Raw genomic sequence first — 26,161 nt, 5'->3', positions numbered from 1 at the left:
TACATAATCTTCAACTTGGATGTAAATTATGCATTTTGCTATCTCTGAATTGGATTAAATGGATCTGACAATTTGTATGTTAACACACTGTGGTGTATCTCAGGAAAACGGCAATCAAACTTGTCATGTTTGAGAATGTGTGGTTTGCTTTTGATCTCTCCAAATGGTTGCCACTATAAAAAGATTAGCAAATATATATCAACTTCACTGAATTAAAGATATAAAAAAGAACACAAAATACTTCCTGCAAATTAACGATGCTACTAGATGCACATCTGTTTCCTGTTTTCATCATGAAATGATAAGTGATTACTTCCTTCTTGACAGGTGGTGAACGAGTGAGGTTAGTAGATGGTAAAAATCGCTGTGAAGGAAGAATAGAAGTTTTTAAAAATGTAACCTGGGGTACAGTTTGTGGTGAAAATTGGTATTTTGAAGATGGTGCTGTTATTTGCAATGAGCTGGGATGTGGTGACTTCCTTCGTGCCTATGATGATCCTGATGAGTCTGGGATCATCCTGCTAACTGGAGTAAATTGCAATGGAAATGAAAGGTCTCTGTTTGAATGCACATCTGACCAGCAAGTTGATGAAAGCTGCACTCATGACAAAGACACTGGACAAGATTGCTCTGGTAAGAACAGAATATATTATATTATATATGTACTGAGTTTCTTTTGAACTGTTGTTTCTTTTTTAATAAGTTATTTCTTCATCTTTGTTACTTTAAACAGCAATAAAAAGAATGAGATATTCAGATTTATTATAAATATTTAACATCATAGCCTTTTATTTGTTACATATTAAATCTACATTTCCTTACTTATCTCACATTATCAGCATTTAGTATTTTCCATACCCTTTCAAAATAGAAATAATAAATGATAGCAATAGACTTACTCATAATATTGTTCAACTCACTTCTCCTTTGATTAATTCAAAATAAAAGAGGGACCAGTGGCATGGCTCCATAGTTAGCAATGTTATGTGTCAGCTAAAAGAAACTCGGTTTATTTTCCAGGTTTGTGAGTATTATGAGAAGTTTGCTTTTTCTTCCAGTGTTTGCAGAACTTTTTACTATTGATTAGTATTTTCTTCTACATCACAAAGACATTGCCATTACACTAGGAAAATTGTTAATTCTAAATTGTTACAGTATGAATGAGTACAGAATGTGCATGTCATCTTGCTATGTAGTGGACTTGGTGCCCCACTGAAGGATGGTCTATGCCATGTACCTAATTCTGGTCGAATAGGCTCTGATTCTCCATGACCATGAAATGGAGAAAATGTATGCTTAGGAAATAAATGATTTAAAGTAGAATGAACAAAATGGTCATAAATCTTATGATAATTGATCAGTTGTAGCCTTGTCTTTATTGAAGTCTAAATACAGTATGTACGACTTTTTAATAAGCATGATTTGTTGGGCATGAACCACTGGGTGATGTCCCCATGAAATTTTTTATATTAACCTGTACATTTTATGAACCTATTTAGTGACTGCCTGGAACAGAAGCTTATTTTAGCATTGTTAGGTACAAGACAGGATCTAACAGAAGAGGGAGGTCACAGACAGTATATCACAGGGTACATTCAGTTATCTGCCACAGTTCAATTTAGAGATACCAACAAACTTGCCACACACATATTTTGGGATGTGGTAGGAAAACCAAAATACCTGAAGGAAAGGTAGGACATGCAAACTTCATGGTGTTATCTGTTATTACCATTAGTCCTCAATTTCTCATTGTGTCAATTAGTAGTAAATGAAATACAACTGGTCACACTGAGTATTCCTGAAGACATTTCATCTGAGTGGCTTTTTCAGTTCAGCAGAATGGGAGGAAAATTCCCTGGCATTTAAACTCTAATGGGCAATTCAATAATTTACCATAATCCAAGAATTGGAAGAGGCTGGTGTGAATTTACATTATGTGACAATCACATGAATGAAGGTATGAACTACTGTAAAACTGTCTAGAGTTTTCCTGCTTCATTTAAGGATAGTTGTTCCAAATTTTTTTAAATGGCTTTTTTAACCCTCTTAAATCCAGCCATTTTCAAGTGAAGTATCTTCAAGAAAGCAAGTCCAGTTGTTACTTCTAATAGATACAATTAACTGGACAACTAAAAACACTTGTCAGACATAATTTTCTCAGCCTTATTTTGCCAATCAATCAGTCAATCACTGCTTCTTTTTCATAACACGAAAACTGCATACACACAGTAAGATGATGAGATTTGGACTCTGAGTTCAAAAATATAGATATATCTTCAATTAATTATAATACAATGGATCATATGTCATTCAATGATATGTTTACTATGGATTAATACATTTAAGCAATGTCTGGATAGGAAAGGTAAAAGAACTAAGGTCAAATTACTAATTCATTCTGTTTGTTTTCACCCATCCGTCAACACATATAATCCAGTTCAGGGTTGCATGTGGCCTGAGGCAGTGTTACATGATAACAGCAGGAATATCACAGCAGTTCGGTTGATGCCATATGCACAGTGCCATATGCATCAGCTTCACTATCTGTGTCAATGTCTGATGACAAATTCACATTGTCATTAGCATCTCTTAATTCAACTAATGGTTGTTTCAGTTTATTGTAAAAATAACTTTACAGCTTCTCATTTACACACCATTGTGGTTTGGTTGAAAGCTCCACCCTACTCAAGAATATTGATGAGTTACCTTAGACTGGCAAAACGCATAGAAATACTCATGCTTTTTTGAAGCCTGATGTTATTTCATCCACTAGAAAGAAGCAGAATACTGTCCTGAATGTAATGAGAGCTTAACACTGTAGAGTGTGTGTTACTCATACCATTAAATCATGAAAAAGAATTACAAGTTCAGAGTAACAAAAAAGTAGATCATAGTTCAGGCAGATATGGCAAATCTGGCTAATTAAGTTATATTAAGAATATTATATGCTAAAAAATGCAATTCCTAAACAACTAGAAACATTTTATTAATTTCATTAAACTTGCATGTAGTGTTAGTACAGGTATTTTAAAAAAATCTTGTAAAAAGTAGGCTAAAAAACCATGCCAAAGCATTGAAAGAATTAAACACAAAAGCAAGACAAACCCCTTGTAGAATGAGAATTTCATTTTTCTTTGCTAAAACCGACAGTCTAAAAGGTTAACACGTTTAATTGTAAAAGCAAAGAAAGTTTAGTTACACCGGTTTACTGGGATTAAAAAAATAATCAAATAAAATTACAGACACACTTGCATGCAATTCCTAGACGCTACAGTATTATGTAAAACAGTTATCTTTGAAATGCATTAGAAAATTGTTTTTATCTTTTCTTTAATGAAAAACAGGCAAATTCTATGATGAAAATGGACAGTGCCGCAGGTAAAACAATTGCATGCCAGTTAAGACAAAGTAGTACTTAAACAAGTTAGACAATGTATGCATAGATTAACGTTAAGGTGTGTTTGATGATTAAATCAACCGATATGATAATTGGAGCATTGCATATTTTTTATTTACTTCAGCCAAGAGTCAGTTATTACATTTTTTGTTAATTAAATAATTTTGTAATGAATACTCATATTGAAATGTGATAATAATAGAATGCAATTACATGTGTTAGTACAAATAGGCTTGTGGTGGCTCATTAGCTTTCACACACAGCAGATTACATTTCAAGTGATGTGAATGGCATCGATTGATGTGTGTTAGTGATGGAGGGTTTGTGACTAATTGTTGTTGTATTTTCTTAAACATAATGTTTTTGAATGTACACCCAGTAGAGTATAATGCAATAATTAGCAACTGGAAAATATCTATTAATACAAACTGCCCATAAAATCAGCATCTATATTAACCTGTGAAAGGATAAAAGGAACTGAATTAAGTTCCCCAACTAGCTAGTAATATTAGTTAAAACAAAGTACAGTGATCCCCCATTATATCGCAGTTCAGCTATCATGCCCCCGCTACATCACGGATTTATTAATACTATTATTATTGAAGGGGGGAAGGAGCTGAATGCACGCTAAGGAGAAGTGGACTTTGTGCTGGCTTTGTGCTACTTCTGCCAAGATGCTTGTTCTGCTTGTCGCTCTGCGTGTCAATCATTTAAAAGCCTGTACAGCAGATGTCCTTCTGTCTCACTGCATTGTCTTGCATGACATTAAAATATTTTATAATAGAGAGATGTTACTCATATCCTTAGCCCGACATTCACATATCATATGTGTTTACAAAGTGTGTTTTAATAAGTTTACATGTGTTTAAAGTGTGTGGGAGGGGTATTTTAAGGCTTAAACTACAAAAAAAAATATTTATTTACATGGTCTTTCTATATCGCAGATTTTCACCTATTGCTGATGGGTCTGGAATGTAACTTCCACGATAGGAGGGGATCACTGTAATTCATTAATATGATATAAATAAGTGATTACAGGAAAGGAACTGATTTATTGTATAAAAAGAATACAAATGTTACACAATAGGTAAGAAGGTCAGGGGCTTGATCCGATTGTTGTGTATATCTTGGACTGAAAAATCAGGGCCTGGGCACCAGAGACCAGAGGCTAATATCATTGAAGGCACCCAACTTCTGACACCACTATGCATTTTTAATCCTGTCCTGTGTTTAGGTTTAGATTTTTTTGTCAAATATAGGTTAACACAGAGTCAACATACAATGAAATGTGTATGACGAGAAAAACAAGTCACTCAATCACTGTAGTCTGTAACCTGTCACTGCCTTTCCCATACTATTCATTAGTTCAAACACCATTTAGCTGCAGGCTGGTAATGTTAATTCTTTTCTTTTCTGTGTGAGCTGTTTGCATGTGCATGTGTTCTGCCTGGAATTTGACTGACTTGCATTGGACATCCAAGTGGCATTCAGATGAGTTAAATAGGAAAATGTACAAATTTAAGCAAGAATTTTCAAGATGAAATTAAAATAGTTAACCAATTTCTAGTTGAAGTCAAACAGAACATTACTCTGTTTTAAGATAGGCGACTTTGCAAAGTCACCAATGCTTTTCACTAGGAAATTTAGAAATTTTAAAACTTCTTACAGCTTGATCTGTTCGAGATATCTGAATGGAAATTGAACTGTCTTGACAAATTTCTTTGAAGAATAAGCATAGCACATTTCAACAAAACTGGTCCACTGGTGGCTTGGTTGTTTCTTGATGACGACCAGACAGACAGACAGGCAGACACACATGAGCTTTCACAATATGTGCTTTGCGGATTATATTCTAACACACCTAAAAATGTAATAAACTTCCATTTCCTTGCATTAACTTTTTAATTTTGCACACACTAAAAAACATCAATGATGTCAGAATTTACTTTATGTTGTACTTTACATCATCAGTTTTCACTGTGATATGAAGTTTGTGTGTTTAAACGTACTTTAATGAATATTTTTAAAAATACAGTTAATGTCCAAAAAAATTACAATTTGGGCTTGGTAATTATCACAATTTATCAATGAACAAAAATTGTCTTGACAGGAAATATAGCCAGCTTTCCTTCAGGCCTGTGTTATGGGCTCTTGGAGGTTCGACTTTATGGAACAAAAGGTCCTGTTTGTTCTGAGAATTTTGAATCCTCAGCCGCTGATGTGGTGTGTAGAGAGCTTGGCTGTGGAGTTTCACAAGGTGTCCAGGTTACAGACTACAGCGATGAGGATGGAAGGCAAAAGTGGACAGAAGAGTTCAAGTGTGATGGGAGTGAAGATAAGTTGTCTTTTTGTCAAAGACTGCAGAAAAAACATTCAAATGATGAATGCGAAAAAGTTGTTAAAATTGACTGTTATGGTAAGTTGACTGAATAATATAATTAAAATATTTTTCTGCATATAATCCTCTTTTAGAACCTTCACTTTTATTTCCTCCTTTTCATTACTTTTTTCTGCTTTGCTTAAACATTTAACCTTCTTTTATTTTTAAAATTGTATACTGTTAGAATATTAAGCTTCACCTAGCAAGAACTTACCTAGCAATTGTTATGAAGGTGAACAAAAATGTATTTCCTCTGACATCTGAAGAAAAAACAAATGTACCAATCCATGCACACCAGTTTCTACAGACACATAATGTACTCACTGTGTGCATCATATCCTGAAATTGTGCTACTTCAGCTTGGGATTGCAAATCACCACACAAGGTAGTGAAGTCAGCACAGAACATTACTAGCACTCAGCTTTCTCTTCTTCAGGAAATATATTTCACAAGCTGATCTAGAAGAGCAAATCACTTCTCTTCCTTATTCATTCTGGCAAAAAAAAAAACACAGGACATTAGCACTAGACCCACTCAATTCAAAAACATATTTTATCCAAAGACCATGGAACCTCTTAACAGCTGCTTATTCTGACAAGTGCATGAATATTTGTTGTATATATTTTCTGTTCTTAAATGTAATGACTGTTGTTCTTTTTATTATTTGTTACTGGTATTGTAGTTATATCATTTGTCTGTGGTAATGGTAGACATGTGTCTGCGAAATTAGTATCTTAAACAACAAAGAATCAAGATCACAGTTATAAATATCTTCAAAGATGCACGTCATTTCAGGATGATGAGAATGATGAATATAACAGAGCAACAGCAAGTTAAGTTTATTTGCATAACAGTCAATGAACACATTTATTTGTGCCAATTATTATAGGGTACTATAAATGATATAATCTTTAAAACACATACCTTTGTATATCTAAAAGTCCCCTAACAGTTAAACAGAATAAAAAATGGTCTAAACGGTACAAAATATCTTAGTTAAATGGGCATGCACAATTAGAAAAATTTTACAAATTCATACATAAAGTTTGTCCCTAACAATTGTAAGAAAAAATTTATTTTTAATGTGTGCGCATGAAAAATTGAGTTTGAAGTAATGAAGCTATATGGAGACTTTATTTCCAAGCCACAATACGCTTTCTATTTGAATTTTAAAATTCTGTTTTTACTTATCAGCATCTCTTAATTCTACTTTAACCATGTTCTCACAATTTTACTTTCGGGCTTCTAGTTCAAGAATTAGGGCTGCTGAGTATCTAAATGAAAAATGCCTTTTTTGCTTGTTTACAGAATATACAAATTATGGATTAAGTGATGAATGCTCTGGTAGAGTGGAGCTGCAGTATGATGGACAGTGGGGGACAGTGTGTGAAGAGGACTGGGATTTAAAGGATGCCACTGTACTGTGTCGCCAGCTGAATTGTGGATATGCTGTAGCGGTTACAGGCTATACAAGACTTGATAATAATACTGGAAAAACTAGCACTGACATATTTAATTGTGAAGGAAATGAAACAGAAATGTCAATGTGCCAAATATCAACTCAAGGATATAGCAAGTGTTCTCTGAAAATGGACGCTGGAGTTATCTGTTCTAGTGAGTAAAGAATGTTACAGTAATGATTCCGCATAGTTCAACATGATAAAACATAAAATCCAATCTAAGTGCAGAGGATGTTTAAGTTTCAAAAAGAGATAGTATAAGGAAGGATTGTGAAAGTTACAATTTTCTTACAGTGTTAAAGGAACGAGAGGGGCTCTCCATATTGCAAACAACTCCTGTACTATATGTTAGATGCTGCCTCAGAAAGGCAAACAATATTATTACATACCTCACCCAGCTGTCACAGTGACATTTCATCCTCTTTCCCAACAAATATTATAAGTCCATTACAACTTATAACACTAAATGCAGTGATAATTTTCATTCTTATGACATAAGACTACTCGAAAGTTGCCAAAAGCCATGGCCATACCTTATATATTTTGTATTTAATATATGGTGTTTCATTTATTTAATTTAAGGTGTTTAATGATATTTTATTCATTTTCTGGTTTTGGAATTTTACTACGTGAAAAGTCTGAGGAAGACAGGCAAGTAGGAATCGTATTTTATTAGCTATACATGAAAATAAATTTGAACTTGAACTTAAAGTGAATTTAATTAAATTAATTGTGAATTTCCCCTTGGGATTAATAAAGAACAGTATCTATCTATCTATCTATCTATCTATCTATCTATCTATCTATCTATCTATCTATCTATCTATCTATCTATCTATCTATCTATCTATCTATCTATCTATCTATCTATCTATCTATCTATCTATCTATCTATCTATCTATCTATCTATCTATCTATCTATCTATCTATCTATCTATCTATCTATATTAACTGCTTTAATACACCTTCCTTCAATGTTTTTATTTTAATAGTAATACTCCTTTACTTCTTAAAGATGTTCCAGGTCATTTCAGACTTCTGGGTGGACAGACCCCCTGTGATGGAAGAATTGAGGTGTACTACAACGGTGTCTGGGGACGACTACTTATTGATAAATGGAGTCAGAGTAAAGCTTCTGATGTTTGTCAAAAGCTTAATTGTGGCTTTGCATTACACATTTATAACTCATCCCGCTATGGAGTAGGGGACAGTGACACATGTCTAGGTGGCATTCACTGTGAAAGAGAAAAGGGAATTTCATTAAACTGCACTATGGAAGTGACTAACTGTAATTCTGGTGATGACATTGGTCTACTGTGCTCCCGTAAGTTTATTATTGCACTGCGTATAATGTAAATGTTAACTTAGGGTATTTTTTTACATAGAATAATAAAACTATTTATTAATATTGTTTGTACACAGTAATGTGTGCTGAATATGCATTGTGTTTAGTGATATACTAGAGACCCAGAATCCAAATAAATAATGTACTTATTGCTAAAGAAAATTAATGTACAGTTTAGTAAGACTTATTACAATTAAAACACTCAACACCCTGCATTTCTTTATACATAATACGCTACCGTGGCTGTTCGTTTGTCTGTCCAGGATTTTAATTCACCTGTTTGACCTATTGACCTGAAATTTGGTACACATATACTACGTGACGTGTATTATTTTGCTTTTGGGGGATGATTGACCTTCAGTGTTATTCCTCTTTTTATTTTTATTTTATTGTAGAATCAACTCTTGGCAGTGGCCAGCAGGGCAGCTGTGTGGTGCATGCGTACGGGCGCCGTTCTCATCCCTACCATCGTCACTTCCTCTACCTCTTCATATCTTAAATCACTCTTGAGGCAGATTGAAGACTTAAGTGCCAGCTTAAATGAAAAATTAAGGAAAACGTACTAAGTAATTGCAACACAAACACTGACTTAATCAGTTTTAACATGAAAAGATGCCGACAGGAGAAGACAGCCGCTAGGGTGGAGAAAAGAAGAGCTGCTCAGGAAGCAGCAAGCGCATCAACCTCTGAGCAAATGAAAGCTAAACGTACAAAGAAAGAGGATGAAAACTAGGAATGCTCAAGTCAAGTGTATTCACTGCATGTTATCATGCAGTGCACTGTTACTGGTACTATATAATAGTAAAATTGAAAAATCAAAAGTAAAACACAGCAAAGACAAAAAGCCATTAGACTTACAGAAACAATAAAAATGATTCACCCTCCAGGAAGTTTTAACATTTTATTGTTATGAAACATTGGCTCACAGTGAATTTAATTTGTGTTTTTTGACTTTGGTCAAAAAAACAAGGCTGTTTAATGTCAAAGTAAAAACAGACCCTTGCAAAGTTATCTAAATAAATTATAAATATATAACACAAAATCATTGACTCCATAAGCATTTGCCCTCTTCAAGACAATACTGTATTCAGTATATGCACCTTTAGCAGCCATGATAGTGTTGAGTTTGTGTGCTCTAGTCTCTGTTTATCAGCTTTCTACTGGACACTGTATATTTTTCTCACTACTTAGTCTCGGTTAGGTTGCACATTGATCTTGAGTGACCAGCCTTTTTCAAGTCCAGACACAAATTTTCCAATGTATTGAGATCTGGACTCTGACTCAACCACACAAGCACATTGGCATTGTTGTTTTTAAGCCTTTCCTATGTAGGTTTGCCTTTATGCTTGAAGTTCTATTCTTACTGGAAAACAAATCTCCCCAAGTCATACACACAAGACTTCATCAACTACATCAAGTTTTCCTCCAAGATTTCCCTGAATTTTACTTTATTCTTTTTCCCCACAGATGCCTTTCAGAGCCTACTGCAGAGAAATATCTCCATAGCCTGATGCTGCCACCACCATTGTTCACGGTGGGGGTGGTGTGTTTTTGATAATATGAAGTGTTTAAAATGGCGTTTAGTATGATGGTTCAATTTTGTCATGAATTTTGGTCTCATCAGACCATAGGATTTTGTTTCGTTGTTTCAGCTGATTTCAGAGTGCTCCATGTGCCTTTAGGCAAACTCTCAGTGTAATTTTTAAAACAGTGGCTTACTCATTGCCACTCTTCCATAAATTGTGAAGCACTCTGGCAACAGATGTTCTATGCAGTCTTAATAATAATTCATTCATTACATTTATATAGCACTTTTCTTAGTACTCAAAGCGCTATCCACACAGGGAGGAACCGGGAAGCGAACCCACAATCCTCCACAGTCTCCTTACTACAAAGCAGCAGCACTACCACTGCGCCACCTGTGAGGACAGGGCCTCTTGTCCATTGTAGCTTAAAACAACTTTGAATATCTCAGAGGTCTCTTGGTAGCCTTCCTCACGTGTCACCTTCTTTGTATAATTGCTCATTTTTTGTTGATGGCCTGCTCCAACAGATCTACAGCTGTGTCGAACTCTTTCTATTTCTTAATGACTATTTAAACTGGGCTCTATAGGATATTCTGTGACTTGGATATTTTCTTTTCTCAATTCTTGACTTGTGCTTTGCAATGCCCTTTACATGGACTTGCTTGGAGTATTCTTTTGTCTTCATTGTATCGGTTAGGCCATGAGACTGACTCACCACAAACTGGAGCTTCCAAATACAGGTGTGTTTAGACCAGGGGTGTCGAACTCCAGGCCTGGGTGGCCGCAGTGGCTGCAGTTTTTCATTCTAACTCTTTTCCTAATCAGTGACCAGTTTTCACTGCTCATTAACTCCTTTTCCCTTCATTTGAATAGCTCTGTTTTTAAGGATTCACTCCTCTCAATTGATCATTTTCTTCATTAAATGGCAGCCAAACAGAAATGACACATGAAAGAAGCCAACAGATGACCGGCAAAATTGGAGCCTCAGACTCCAACCAATTATTTAACAAGAAGCTGATTCTTGCTGTTAATTAAACCCATTATTTAATTCCAGGATGTACTGCTGTTCTCATTCTGCCACTGCAGACATTCCTAAAACTATTGATTATCTGTTTTTTCTAAGAACACTGTCAAATTGGTTTGGTGGCCTGAGAGATCAAACTTCACATTTCTTTATTTTCAGATATTGTGTGATGGCACAGGTGAGTTGGTCATGTGGCAGCTCATTTTGTGTCTTGTTACTGTTTGGCTGCTAAATATGGAAAAAGAAACAACTAAGGGGCCTGAGTCAAGTTAATTAAAATTAAGGCAAAAGAAGTTAATTAGCAGCAAATTAATTAATAAGAAGGTTAGAATGAAGACCTGCAGCCACTGCGGCCCTCCAGGACTGGAGTTCGACACCCGTGATTTAGACTATATTCAATTGAACTATTCATGGGACTTCTGAAACCAAATTGCTGTACCAATGATAATTTAGGGGTGTCATATTAAAGAGAACAATACTTATGTGATAAATGATTTTGTGTTTTATATTTATAATGAATTTAGACCACATTGCAGAGATTTTAGGGAAAATACAAATATCACAGTAATACACCATTTCTCTGATTTCAATTTTTTAGGCATTTATCTTTCAATATGTATGAGGTATCATTTGCAAAGCATTCTACTTATATTACATAAAATGCACTAAACTTATGTGAATCAATCAATAGAATTTGTATTTCACTTACTAAAACCTATGATGGGGATTTTGCTTATAATAGATTGCATGTTAATCATATTAATATCATTCTTTTTTTTTCACTCTAGATCACACAGCCCTTAGGCTAGCTGATGGAGGAGGTGACTGTGCAGGAAGACTGGAGATTTATTATAATGGAACTTGGGGCACAGTATGTGATGACTTCTGGGATCTAACTGATGCTGATGTGGTTTGTCAACAGCTGCAGTGTGGACATGCTATTAGAACATCAGATTCATCTATATATGGCGAGGCAACTGGTCCAATTTGGTTAGATGATGTCAACTGCCATGGCAATGAATCAACACTATGGGAATGTGAAATGAACAATTGGGGGATTCATGACTGCGGACATAAGGAGGATGTGGGCCTCTTGTGTTCAGGTATTTCTTCAGATTATATTTTCCAAACATCTATTAGTTTTCTGGACAACATTTTTTCAAGAAGAAAAAGTGAACTAACAGAACAACCTTCCTAAATGTATACACTCTTTCTCTCTGTCTCTCACACACATACACATACACAAGTCTTCATACAACCTAACTGCATGTCTTTGTGCAATGCAAAGAAATATGAGGTGGCAGCGGTACCCCTGAAAACAATGTTTTGCTCTAAATTTGAAGATGTGTCTCAATTAGATGAAATCCAGATTTGCGCATGGGCAAGTTCCACTTGCTCACTTACTAATTCTATGGCTTTAAATTACACAAATCCAAATCTAAGTGCAGAGGATGTTTAAGTTTCAAAAAGAGATAGTATAAGGAAGTAAATGGAATGTGAAAGTTACAGCACACGTTGCAAGTATCAATAACATTTTCTTACAGTGTTAAAGCTATTTTACAGATCATTAGGATTTTATTTAACATATAATTAAGAATTCACAATGCAGTTTGGAACACTATGGCATATTTACATTTGTTTTCAATTATTCAAAGGCCTGTAAAATAAAACTGAAAAATAATAATTACATAAACTTTGTCATTTTGTGATTTTAGAATAATACTTAAAGTACAGCGGCACGGTGGCGCAGTGGGTAGCGCTGCTGCCTCGCAGTTGGGAGATCTGGGGACTTGGGTTCACTTCCCGGGTCCGCCCTGCGTGGAGTTTGCATGTTCTCCCCGTGTCTGCGTGGGTTTCCTCCGGGCGCTCCGGTTTCCTCCCACAGTCCAAAGACATGCAGGTTAGGTGGATTGGCGATTCTAAATTGGCCCTAGTGTGTGGGTGTGTTTGTGTGTGTCCTGCGGTGGGTTGGCACCCTGCCCAGGATTGGTTCCTGCCTTGTGCCCTGTGTTGGCTGGGATTGGCTCCAGCAGACCCCTGTGTTCGGATTCAGCGGGTTGGAAAATGGATGGACTTAAAGTACAAATACTATTAATATTGACTTTTCAAATTTTACTTTATATTTTAAAGTAATGTTAAACATTTGCTCTGGAGGTACTATACAGTAATCTATATTAGAGAACAGCATTTGATATAAAAGTGGTCCTTCTTCACATTTTTCATCATTATTATGTTTTTAAAGGATATTTTCCAGTACAGGGCTTCAGCATAACAGAGACCAATGCAATTAGCCCAGGATGGGATGGTATTTCAGCACTTTGCATGCATCCATGCTGCCTCATTGCTTGCATGTGTTTAGGCTATGCCAGTAATAAAAGGTCATTCAAATTTCACACAGAAGGCAATCAAGTAGGAAATTGAAGCAGAGCATAAATGCATCTAAAATACAGTATTATTAGTGTTCAGTAATGTATAAGAGCCTCTTAATAAGATATCAGTCGTGTGCCCACTCAAGAAGATAAACAATTGCAGTAGAGAATTGTTTAGAGTCACCAGCAAATACAACATAAATAATTTAAATGTACGGAGAAAAATAATAATAAAGCATCAGCCAAATTCTACCCATAGTAAAAAGACAAAGTAGTAGATGGAGGAGCTCTACACTTGAAAGTAAAGTTGCTTATATCAGTTTTTTTAGATAGTAGCATTTAATGCCTCAGATTTCTTTCAGTACAGTTGGCAACTTAAGAACATGCTCCAGAGGTACTGTATTTGAATTTCGAACAGAGTCTTATTTAGAAGAAATGTTTAATGATTTTCTGCGAACAAAACTGAAACAAAAGTGAAAATCTGTGACAATAACTGATATTTCTGACCAGCTCTGTAATCACAGACCTACCTCCTGTGCACTGGACCCTGTTCCTTTACGTCTTTTCATCCTTGATTTCATACATCTCTTCTCCTTTTAATGCCCCAGTGACTTCTGGTATCTCCCCTACTGATTTCAAGAAGATTCCTGTGACTACCATTGAGAATTACATCCTGTGTTCCTCTTTGATATCTTGTAAAGCTCTTCGAGCTACTTTTTTTGCATGAAAATGTGCTATATAAAAAATGTTGTTGTTGTTATTGTTGTTCTGCCATTTCTATCCAAGACTCTCAGACACATAGTCCACACACAACTCTCCTCTTTTCTCTCTAACAATCTACTAGAGCCTCTTAAATTTGGATTCCACAAGGCTCCCTTCTACTGATACTGCACTGCTTTTCAGTGACAAATGCTCTTAGATTTGCTCTACCTGATACTCTCATCTCTGTCCTTATCCTTCTTGACCTTTCATCTTGTCTCTTCCCTCAATAAACTCAAAATCTTCCTCTTGTTTGCCTTTTACAACCCAAAAGTTTCAACCTAGATCTCCAGCGGTGTCTCTGCCATCTTATTCCAGTCTCTACCATTTTATTCTCTATATTTGCCTTCTGATTCTCCTTCAGATTTGTCTATAAGCATTGCTGTTGAATATGTCACATTTTCACCATTAGTCAAGGTTAGGAATCTTGGCGTAACTCTGGACTCCTCACTTCCATTCATTGAACATGTTTCTTCACTGACCCAATCATTTTGCTTATTTCTTTGTAATATTCAGAAGATCCTACTCTTCCTCACTAATTATGCCATGCAACTCCTTGTTCAGGCACTGGTATTCTCTCTGTTGGACTCTGCAGCTCTCTCCTGGTGGGACTTCTTTCAACTGCTGTCTGACCTCTCCAGTTCCTGCACATTGCAACTAATTGGTTGGCATTCTTCATTACTCGTTTCATTCATACTACTCCTCCACTTTGGTCTCTTCACTGGGTTCCTGTTGGATCAACTTCAAAACTCAAAGCTCTTGTTTTGACTTGTGGTTCTCTGAAAGAATTTGCTCCTCAAAAGAACTCTTTTCTTTGGTCTCTTCATATGTCCCTTTAAGAAGACTGTGTTTTGCCTCTGCCTGTCTGTTGACCATCCCTCCTCTTACTAGATATTCCAAGACTGGCCAATGCTTCAACTCACCATTTTTTAAAATATTTTGGAACTATTTAGGGTCTCTTCTACATGATAGCTGCTGTTTTAGTAACAAAGAGTTCAGGATACTAATTTTTGTCTTATTCTATCTACAGGAATAATTATATAGTAGTAGTATGACTCCCTCTTACTCATTTTGTTATCCTGTTTGGTGTTACTTTTGATGCTACTACCTTCTATTCATTCTTTTATAACATGCTTTATAAGTTGTCTTGGATAAAGGTGTTTGCTAAATTAATATTATAATATTGTTAATAATAATAATCAGACTCTAGATTTATGTGCACAAACGATGCAGTAAATCTAGCAGACTATATGGTTAACTGTATTTGAGTAATTGTAATGAACCCTTTTTTAACATTTAATTATAACATTATATAACAGTTTCAAATCCACTTAATCCAGTTCAGAGTCATGAAGGTACTAAACCTGCCCTGAATGCTGGGACTAGTCTATGATAGGTCCCAGTCTTACAAATACATTCACATTAACATTGGGATCAGTTTAGTATAACAGCATGGCCTTCAGTCAGTCTTGCCACATAAAATACATACAGTATATACTATTGATACATTTTTCCAGCCTTTGGTAGAGACCATATGCTGCTTTCTATTGAAGAGTAGACACTCTATTCTGCTGAGAAACTTATGCGATCTCACTGTAATGCTCTAAAGAGGGTCAGACATCTCTGTCACCTACCCTACATTTTGTGGGAACCTTTCTATCTATCTATCTATCTATCTATCTATCTATCTATCTATCTATCTATCTATCTATCTATCTATCTATCTATCTATCTATTATATAGTGCCTTTACCAACTATCTATCTATCTATCTAACCAACCAACCAACCATTTTCCAACCCGCTGAATCCGAACACAGGGTCACGGGGGACTGCTGGAGCCAATCCCAGCCAACACAGGGCACAAGGCAGGAAACAATCCCAGGCAGGGTGCCAACCCACCGCAGGACACACACAAACACACCCACACACCAAGCACACACTAGGGCCAATTTAGAATCGCCAATCCACCTAACCAGCATGTCTTTGGAATGTGGGAGGAAACCGGAGCCCCCGGAGGAAACCCACGCAGACACGGGGAGAACATGCAAACTCCACGCAGGGAGGACCCGGGAATCGAACCCAGGTCCCCAGATCTCCCAACTGCGAGGCAGCAGCGCTACCCACTGCGCCACCGTGCCGCCTCTATCTATCTATCTATCTATCTATCTATCTATCTATCTATCTATCTATCTATCTATCTATCTATCTATCTATCTATCTATCTATCTATCTATCTATCTATCTATCTATCTATCTTCTCCTTCCTCCTTTAACTCACTGCAGTTGTGTTACAGCTGGGGCTGTTTCCCTTGACTTACAAGTCATTTTCTGTTAAATTTGCTTATTATTTGTTATTTGCGTTCTATTGTTTTGAATGAACTGCAGTTTTCTGTGGTTTGCGAATGGAACTCCAGAAGGTGGGGCCACCTTGACACCATTGCTCTTGATCCTCCTTTTGTCTTTGTATTCGATCACGAAAGAGTAAATCTCCAGCGGACCATTGAAATTGTGTCTTCAAACATTGTGAAACATGTGTCTACAAACCAGAGTTTCACAGTTATTGTCTTCCTTGTGAAACATTTTGACATTTTGTAGGACATTCTTTGTATTTTGAAATCTTAAAGCCAACTTCGCATTTTTAGGGCTTGCTTTGGCCAAAGTCTGCAGGTAGCAGTTAGATCCTGGCTGATTTAAGGTGAGCTTCTTCTGGGCAGATCAGTGAAAGTCCTGGCCTGCATTATTTTTTGGAGGCCCCACACACTATTTTACCATGTGTGTGACTACAACTGTTAACACTGAGCAAATATTTTTGAATCATACATTTCAGATTAATTTGTGTTTCTTAATTAGTTCAGTATGAAGGTGGGTGTGTGCATGAATGGGCTCTATGAAAGACTGGCAACCTCTTAGGGATGGTTCCTGCCTATTTTCCTGGGATATACTGTAGCCTCATGTGACTCCGAATTGGATTAAGTTGGCTTTAGAATGTTGTATTGTGTCTCTTGCGCTATGTAATTATAAAATCCTTTAAGTCTTTCTTAATCACTGTATGAAAAGTATAATTTTGGTGTTTTACCAACAGAACATAAACAACTAAGGCTGGTGAGTAATGAGTTTGACTGTGCTGGCCGACCAGAAGTTTTCTACAATGGCACTTGGGGACTGATTTGTAGCAATGGAATGGAAGGGATAACTGCTTCTGTGATATGCCATCACCTCAACTGTGGAGACAGTGGCTCTGTCTCAGTCACGGCTGCAAAGAGTCCTGCGATTAAATGGCTCGATGAGGTTAAATGTAAACGTCATCACACTTCACTATGGCAGTGTCCTGCTTTACCTTGGGGAGTAAATAACTGTGCAGATGAGGATGTCACTGAAATTGTATGTTTAGGTAAGATAAGTTTTTGTTTCATTTTAAAGCACCTTTATGGATTGTCAATTGTTGAAAATATTGAAAACACATTGAAAATATTTCTAATAGAATGTATCTAAGGGGGGCGGCACGGTGGCACAGTGGGTAGCGCTGCTGTCTCACAGTTGGGAGATCTGGGGACCTGGGTTCGATTCCCGGGTCCACCCTGCGTGGAGTTTGCATGTTCTCCCCGTGTCTGCGTGGGTTTCCTCCAGGCGCTCCGGTTTCCTCCCACAGTCCAAAGACATGCAGGTTAGGTGGATTGGCAATTCTAAATTGGCCCTAGTGTGTGCTTGGTGTGTGGGTGTGTTTGTGTGTGTCCTGCGGTGGGTTGGCACCCTGCCCAGGATTGTTTCCTGCCTTGTGCCCTGTGTTGGCTGGGATTGGCTCCAGCAGACCCCCGTGACCCTGTGTTCGGATTCAGCGGGTTGGAAAATGGATGGATGGATGTATCTAAGGGTTCTTCCCAGGTATGTTCGGAACATCGAGAAGATATAATTCATTCATTATATCTGTAGATTGTGTCTCATAAACTTCTGTTTGTTCAAAGAGAATACATGGGTTGAGATAGACCGATAAAATGAAATTTTTATCTAAGGACTAACTCCTGCTTCAAAATTGCAACTTACCACAACCTCAACAGGGACACTATTACATGTTGACGTCTTAATGTTTTGACCTCAACTTTAAATTCATTCTGGTTTTACAGGTGCTGATACTGATTTTTTTTAGCATTTGGTTATTTTTGCTTTGCACCCTCGCGCACCATAACCTATTGTCTATGGGAAAAGAGTGAAAGCTTTAAATTCGTCAAAAGTTTTTGATCTCCGTTTTATGATGGATCTTGATGTTATAGGGTCCCTTGATACTGAAAACATTGATATCTCGATGATGGGTGTCTGTCTGTGTGTGTGTCTGTCTGTGTGCCACAGTTTCTTGAGGACGGTCTAGAGTAAAAAGTGAGGTCCACGACTGGTTGGCATGTTTTAAAGAAATAATCATAGCACTCGTGTCTTTGAGTAGGGGGCATGGTAGTGAGACGAGAGCAGTTCCTATGTGCTACACAGGAGCGGACTGCCCTGCACATAGTACACAGGTGCAGTATTGCCAGCTACCCTAATTGGCGCCAGGAGCTACTGATTGTTGCAGCTGTGCCACATCCCCGCTTTAAAAGGGAAGTGAGAGTGCAGGTAAAAAACAGGAGAAAAAAAGGCAGATCGGAGGAAAACAGACTGGCTAGTGACCAAGATGAGCAGGAGGTTAAAAGGGAAATGGAAGGTGGAGATGGAGAGAGAGAGCGTGCCCGAGCTTATCGAGTGAACTATGTGATCGGAAGTGAGCCTCAGGACCATGGAAATCAGAGGCAGTGATAGGGGCGCTCCTACTCAACACTTTCTTGGGGAGTAGGAGCGGCTTGAGTGATGGTGTGTCCATGCAAGGGCCGAAGTTGAGCGGCAGGAAAGACGTGGGCGTCATCGCGTTGCCCTGCAGATGCTGAAGGAAATTCAGCAAGGAACAGAGTAAGATTAAGAAAGTTGAGTGCACCTGTCAGTGGGCATCTCCTTACACTGCAAGATCCAAACAGGATGAGTTGAGGATATGCCAGTGTGGTGTGTTGTGATGGTGTGGGTCGGCTCCACACTTCCTCTTTGACTGTGGAAGCCTCTTGAACCCAACACCGTCTATAGTCATGACTAGGACTCACTGTTTTTATTGTCTGTCTCTGGCTTTTAACCTCATCGTTGTAATGGATTTATTTATTGGAATATTTTAATCTCCATCGTAACCTTTATTTTATGGTTTATTTATTAATTTATTTAGGGACTGCACACTGCTCTTTTTGAACACTTGTTTTTTTTTTTGGACAGTTTTAATAAAAGCACTGAGCACTTTTCTTTTCACCTTCATCTTGCTTTGTGTGGTGTCCTCATTTGCTCAGCTCGTCCCGGTCATGACTATTAAGAGGCTTCCATAGTTAAAGAAGGAGTGTGGAGCTGACCCACACCATCATAGAGCTAAAACGGCCTGACAGAAAAATGCCAAATTCAAAACTTAAGCCTGTTATGAGATGACGATGTTCTGTGATTATGAATTCTTCTCGTCAATTGCTATCATAATGACCTATTTTATGATTAGAAATATCAGCATCAGAATGGTAAATAATTGCTGAAATGTTATAGAATAGTTAGGGTAACATGGTTCCTAGGATGCAAAGCCTACTGACGTTCACGTTCAAATTTTTATTATTATAAACAGTAAGGTCATCATCATTGTTGCCTGCAGTCTTCGAAATAAAAGCCAGAATATTTTTAGAAGACACAAATTTTTAAATAAGTACCAAATGTCAAAACCAGAGATTAAAAAGAGAAATAAATGAAACTAGAAATGCTAAGACAAAAATAAAGTCGAAGTACAGAGCAAAAGTTTTATCCCAATATTTCACCATAAAAGCATGTCTCTCTATTATATATAAAAATCCTGAGACGAGACAAGACTTTTTTCAAGACCCACAAGTTGAGACTTTGGCCAAGAGATTTTTTCAAGTCACGCCCTCCTCTCAACCATATTCATCCACGCACATGGTACTTTCACCTCTCATTTGTGTGAATGCTTTTGACAGGCACAGTTCCTGCTCTCTCAGCTCTTATAAATTTTAACGTTTTCCTCTCTTTAAGTTCCTAGTTAAAAGGATGTATTATGTCCAGATCTTATTGAAGAATTTCAACATGAAGGGTTATCAACAGAACTGTCGATCGGTTACACAGCTAATAGGTTAAATGCGTATCAATAGACTATGCTGAAACAGTTGGTGGTGATTGTGTGGAAGATGAAAACATCAACTTACAATATCCCGAAGAATATCTACAACCGTTAACACCGTCTGGTTTTGCATCGCATGAATTACTGTAGAAAGAAGGATGTATCCAAGAAAGGTAATGTAGTACATCTTCCGTGGATAACATTAGACAACAAAGGAGATTTTGATATGCCATTCGTATTAAAACATTAACAGTTTTCCGTTAGAATAGCTTTGACAAAGACAAATAACAAATCTCAGAGACAAACATTTGAAAAAGTCATTTTATTTATTAGAGAGAAAGAAGCGAAATTCAATCACGGGCAGTTATACGTTGTGTTGTCACAATGAAAGTCCAAACACAGAATCAAAATTCAATGTGATATTGACAAAAATTTTATTCAAAAAATTGTTTTTACTGAAGTTTTACAGTAAATGTGTAAGTTTAAACAGTATTTGCGTATTAATTTCAAAGCCAAACAGAACAAAATCATATTATGCAACAAATAACTCTAACACAACATGAAACATAATTTACTTTCAGATTATTACGTTTTACTATTTTTTTCAATGCTTAATTACTCACTGTAATGTAAAATAGTTTGTTATATTATGCATATGTAACAATTTCCATGAAAATAACAATCTGTTTAAATTGTACGTCCGCATCCCCATACCTGAGCAGCAGAACCGCAAAGAGGTTATAGCGTAGCACAGGCCCAGGGGGTTGGCGAGCGAAGCGAGCAGGGGGTAAAGCCACCTAGTTGTTCACAAATAAATCCAATCCCAGAAAAACTAGAACTGCTATAGGTAACCTTTATGTTAAGTTTGTTATATTAGAGCCAAGGTTCCTCTCCTGGTGTCCAAATTGCATTTTTATATTTTTTGTGCATTTCTGATCATTTTATTTATAGTGTTACTGGTGTTAATTAAATTTATTAATTCTGTGTATCTTATTAGTGCTGTGTATTATTTAATTTCTATGTATCTAGGCTTGTTTTGTTATGTTCTGTGTATCATGTGGGTAGTTCCATAAGAGACAGGGCTACTTGCCTATCCTCATTAAGAGACTGCTCCCTACTCTATAAAGACTTAACAAACAAGCAGTCTTTTCAGGTTCATTGAATGTGCTGTTGTTGGTGAGTTTCTATTGTGATTAGTCTGTGTTTTTGTGAAATTACTGGATTTTTGACCTTATGATCAGTTTATGACTTCACTTTTTGGATTTGTGTGTTAAGACTTGTTTGCCTTGTATTGCCTTTGTCTTCTCAGGTAACCACTACTGTGTCTTTTGTGTTTTTCTGAGTTTCACAGTTTTGGAGCATTTTTTTGTGATAATAAATCTTACTTATAAAAATTCTACATTTGCCCTTTTTGTGTCTAGCCAGGATTTGACATTTTTCCCGACCAGTGGGCAATTTGAGTCATTTTTAGGACTTTTTGTGCTTAGGAAATCTGTAATTCATAACATCACTAATGATGACATCATCTGACCGTCCCAGTGCATTGTGGGATGCATTACCATGTTAACAAGTGACTTGAAACCCTCAAAATGGCTGCACACATTGGAAAAACAAAATGGCATTGAAAATAATGTTTAAAAAATATAAACTTTTAAATAAGGTCTTTATATTTTAAAAAAACTTCAAAAACTGATACTCTCAGTCAGGAAAAACCCAGAGAATATGTATTACTCAAGTTTAAAAGCTTTAGGGAAGTTAAAAAAAAATGAAATATAACAAGTTATAACACTGCCATTTTCACTGTTTCAAGCACAGGTGCAACCATGCTGTTTTTGACTGTAGAGCTCATTGCCATTCATGTGATTGCACCATTGTAATGATAATACTGTTTTCATTTATAAATATTTTTATCAGGATTAGGTTTTCAAGTACAAAAGCTTTTAAATTGACATTGTGCTACAAATGTTATTAGTTACATATATATTTGCATAGATATACCATGTGCTCTCAATTCAATTTCAATCATGAATTCATATTCTGTATTTGAACATGCAAGACTGTGCAGGGCCCTGGATTCAGTACAGGAAACTCTCAAGAACTCCTCTTTATTCAATTCTAAATAGGCTGTTTATCATCACCAGTGAACTAACTTGACTGTCAACAACACTTAATCACACCCCTGGCTAGAGTGAATCACAATAATTTTAAAGGATAAGCTTGGTATTTTTCAAGTCAGTTATTAATTCACAGTTATGGTATATATTAATCTGCCATTTGAAATTATGTTTAAATTGAAATGTTATTTATTGACTTTAAAAATTCCTTGTCTGTTCTTGACGCTTACAATGGGGCTGAAGGGTACCAGGGTCCATAAATAAAATAAAAAATAAGCCTTTGTACTTGTCAAATATGTACACTTAAAGTAGGAAAGGTTTTGATTTATGAAAGTATGCCATCCGTGTTTGTGATGTATTCTTGTGATAACAAATGGAATCTAGAAATAATTGCTTCATCACAGGTTCTTGGAACTTTTTTTGTCTTGTTTTCTTGCAGCCTCCATTGTGAGTGAAGTAATGACAACCCAATAAGCCACACAGGACCAGCTATATTCTGCTAATTAATTTTACTTTTGCCTCTGCAAATCAATTCAACAGTTATGTTTTGCCATGGCTTGTAACAACAGATAGATGTGCACTCACATCATATTATTTTTTCCTTATTTTTTTGCCTGTTTCATACTGTGTTGTTATTTTATATAGACTACTAAGTGAGATTTACACCAAGTGGCAGTGTTGTGAAAAGAGCACATAAGAGTTTTACTGTACTTTGTGAACACACAACAGTAAATCTGAACTACACTGATTACACAGCATTGTAATTTTATACCACCCTGTGTCGTTAAAATATTCTCTCTCACTGAAGGAATTGCATGCTTATCAATCCAGTGTCAGCATGGAAATATCTTTGAAATATAATGAAATAAACTCCTGTATAATAAAAGAATATTAAGTGTGATAGAAGAGTGTTATTATTTTCTAGTTATCTACAAAACAGAGACAGTAATTCACATCTGTGCATCAACACTCGATAATTTCATTAATAGCGCTTAATGATAACTTTCTGAGGTACATCTAGGCTCCTGGTGCTGAATGGTCATTGTCGAGGATGAGCAATGGATTAAAATGCACAATTAGTCTCCTTTTAAAAAGGCTAAATGTCACAACAATTTTTTGTTTTGTACTTTTTTCTTTTGAAAATGACATGGATAAAGTGTTTTCCAATATATATGTAATCCCAAGACACTGATCAATACTCTGACATCCATCCATCCATTTTCCAACCCGCTGAATCTGAACACAGGGTCACGGGGGGTCTGCTGGAGCCAATCCCAGCTAACACAGGGCACAAGGCAGGAAACAATCCTGGGCAGGATGCCAACCCACTGCAGGACTACTCTGACATTTTTGACTTAAAAAATGGACATATTTGTAAGTTTTAAGGCTTTCCCTCTATTATAAAAAAAAATCTTGGAAGGGAGACTAGGGAGACAAGATTTTATCTTCTCAGAAGACAATTTCACTTCCCGCGAGACAAGGCAGTGACACAACATTTAAAACAAGTTCATGGACATCTAACTAAGCAGTTGTTGGAATACTTTTGGTAGATACGCTTTATGTGCTCCCAGCTCTTAAAACAATGACAAGCAACAAGCAGAATATGCAGCTCGCCAGCAGCAGTAAGCCAGCAGATGATCCGACTGCTTCTCCTTAGCATGCGTTCTGCCAAACCCCCCCAAACCCCCCCCTTTGCAACGCGAGTGGCAGAGACACAGTGGCCAAAGGACAGCTGCTGTACAGGCTTTTAAATGATCGACGAGCAGCGCGACAAGCAGAATATACAGCTCGCCAGCAGCAGCATCAGCAGCAAGCCAGCAGATGATCCAACTGCATCTCCTTAGCATGCGTTCAGCCGACACCCCCACCCCCCCCCCCCCCCCCCCTTCACAACGCGAGAGCAGCGCGTCCAGCGAGAAAGAGATTTAACCATGCCTGGGACCAGAAATAAAAGACAAGTACAGTATTGTTTTTACAAAAGTTTTAAAGTAAAAATGAAAATAATGCATATGTAACAATTCCCATGAAAATAACAACCTCTTTAAATTGTATATCCGGTAAACCAAACTCAGGGATGGGCGAGTGAAGCGAGCAGGGGGCAGAGCCCCCTAGTTTTTTTAAAAAAAACAGGACTGTCACCTCCATTATAAAAGACAAGAGAAGGCTAGTTATTTTTTTAAATTCATCAAATATGTGTGGAAGAAACCCCACCATTCCCAAGGAAGACAGGACTAGTTCAAGCAATTTGTATTCAGTCACAGATGAGTACCTGGATTCTATGTTGCAAGGCAGAAGTGTAATGTTACATTTTTTTCTATTGGCTTTTTATAATTTCTTCTTCATCCCCCTTCCCCTTATTTATAACAAAAAACACAATACCATTTGCTTAAGCATTTTGTTTTATTATGCTAATGGTTCATCTGTTCTTATTTTTTTCACTTGTCAGATAGTCCCTAAAGCAGGAAAGGTCATTTTTCCTGTGTCAAATAGACGCGTTATTAAAGAAACTGAAAATTGTCTTTGGCCAGCTTACTGGACCCTGTCTTATGACAAATGCCTGTATTAATAACCTGTCATTATAGCATAACGGCTTTGTCAGCTATTAACCCTAAGCAGCTTGCAAGCACTTAATTTTTCTTTCACATATGCTTCAGTTTAGAATGCAGTTTCATGGGGCATATTAATATGTAACATGATTATAAAGACATAAATTTGACTTCAATAAAAAATAATTTACTTATCCTTCAATATTCATAAAAATATTTATAGGAGTAATCTTGACTTCTTGATTTTTAAACAGGTAAAAGAAATAAAGAAAATGTGATACTACCTTGTTCAGTTGACCCATCCCAGAAGCACTGTATTGGTAAGTCTGTAGCAGCAGAGCTTAACTTACTTGCTTTAAAAATTAATCAGTTCTTAACTCATTTTAAAATTTTGTGAAATAATTTTTAACAATAAATATCTATTCATTTTATGAACACATTTTTGCCATTTTAGATCATGGGAAGCTGAAGTTAGTTGTGAACTGAAACATGAGTACCCAGAAAAAAAAAAAAAAACTTGCAAATGCAGGGTGAACAAATTCAACTTAGACAGTGACCTGCTTCTCCAGAACAGTGAGCCAGCAGCGATCACCAATTTGTTAACATCCACCCATCTTTTCATTTTTTTTTAACCTGTTTTGTTTTTTTTTTTCTTATTGTTTGGTTAGAGGGAAGTGGAGACTATCATTTTAGTAGTTGGGGAAAGGCAGAAACTGTTCCTGGGTGTGTTCACCAAATATCTAACAAATATCTTTAGTACTTGTAAAACAAGCAAAAAACGAGTTATGCAAATATCGACTAATATGCTTGACATAGTAAATCACTGGGCTATTTATATTAACCAAGTATCATTGAACTATGGGTAAAATACCCTTGAACATTAAGTATAATAATTACTCTCATTAGGTTAGTACTACCACTGAGTTACAATGGTATAATGGTAAGTCATCTGTTTCAATCATGTCATGCATTTAGAAACCTATGTTCACATGATATGCTAGACCTTATATTCCTCTTTCTTTGTCCATCTTGTCACCTCTGTTCATTGGACATTCTAGCCCCTATAT

The 26,161-nt window shown here is 36.6% G+C and overlaps 1 protein-coding gene across 1 annotated transcript in view; it reads left to right on the top strand.

The window, feature by feature from the left end:
* Window positions 1–26,161, top strand: part of LOC127526721 (scavenger receptor cysteine-rich type 1 protein M130-like) — a 69,684-nt gene that overhangs the window by 10,890 nt on the left and 32,633 nt on the right. The window contains exons 2-8 of the mRNA XM_051923161.1: window positions 328–633; window positions 5,508–5,813; window positions 7,086–7,391; window positions 8,254–8,562; window positions 11,922–12,236; window positions 17,345–17,653; window positions 25,349–25,414. Coding sequence (XP_051779121.1) covers window positions 328–633; window positions 5,508–5,813; window positions 7,086–7,391; window positions 8,254–8,562; window positions 11,922–12,236; window positions 17,345–17,653; window positions 25,349–25,414 — 1,917 coding nt within the window. The remainder of the gene's footprint in view (window positions 1–327; window positions 634–5,507; window positions 5,814–7,085; window positions 7,392–8,253; window positions 8,563–11,921; window positions 12,237–17,344; window positions 17,654–25,348; window positions 25,415–26,161) is intronic.

The sequence above is a fragment of the Erpetoichthys calabaricus genome, chromosome 2 (genome assembly GCF_900747795.2).
Source record: "Erpetoichthys calabaricus chromosome 2, fErpCal1.3, whole genome shotgun sequence".
In the NCBI taxonomy this organism is placed as follows: domain Eukaryota; kingdom Metazoa; phylum Chordata; class Cladistia; order Polypteriformes; family Polypteridae; genus Erpetoichthys; species Erpetoichthys calabaricus.
Note: the sequence above shows the minus strand (reverse complement) of the source record. Positions and strands in the feature narration are given on the sequence as shown.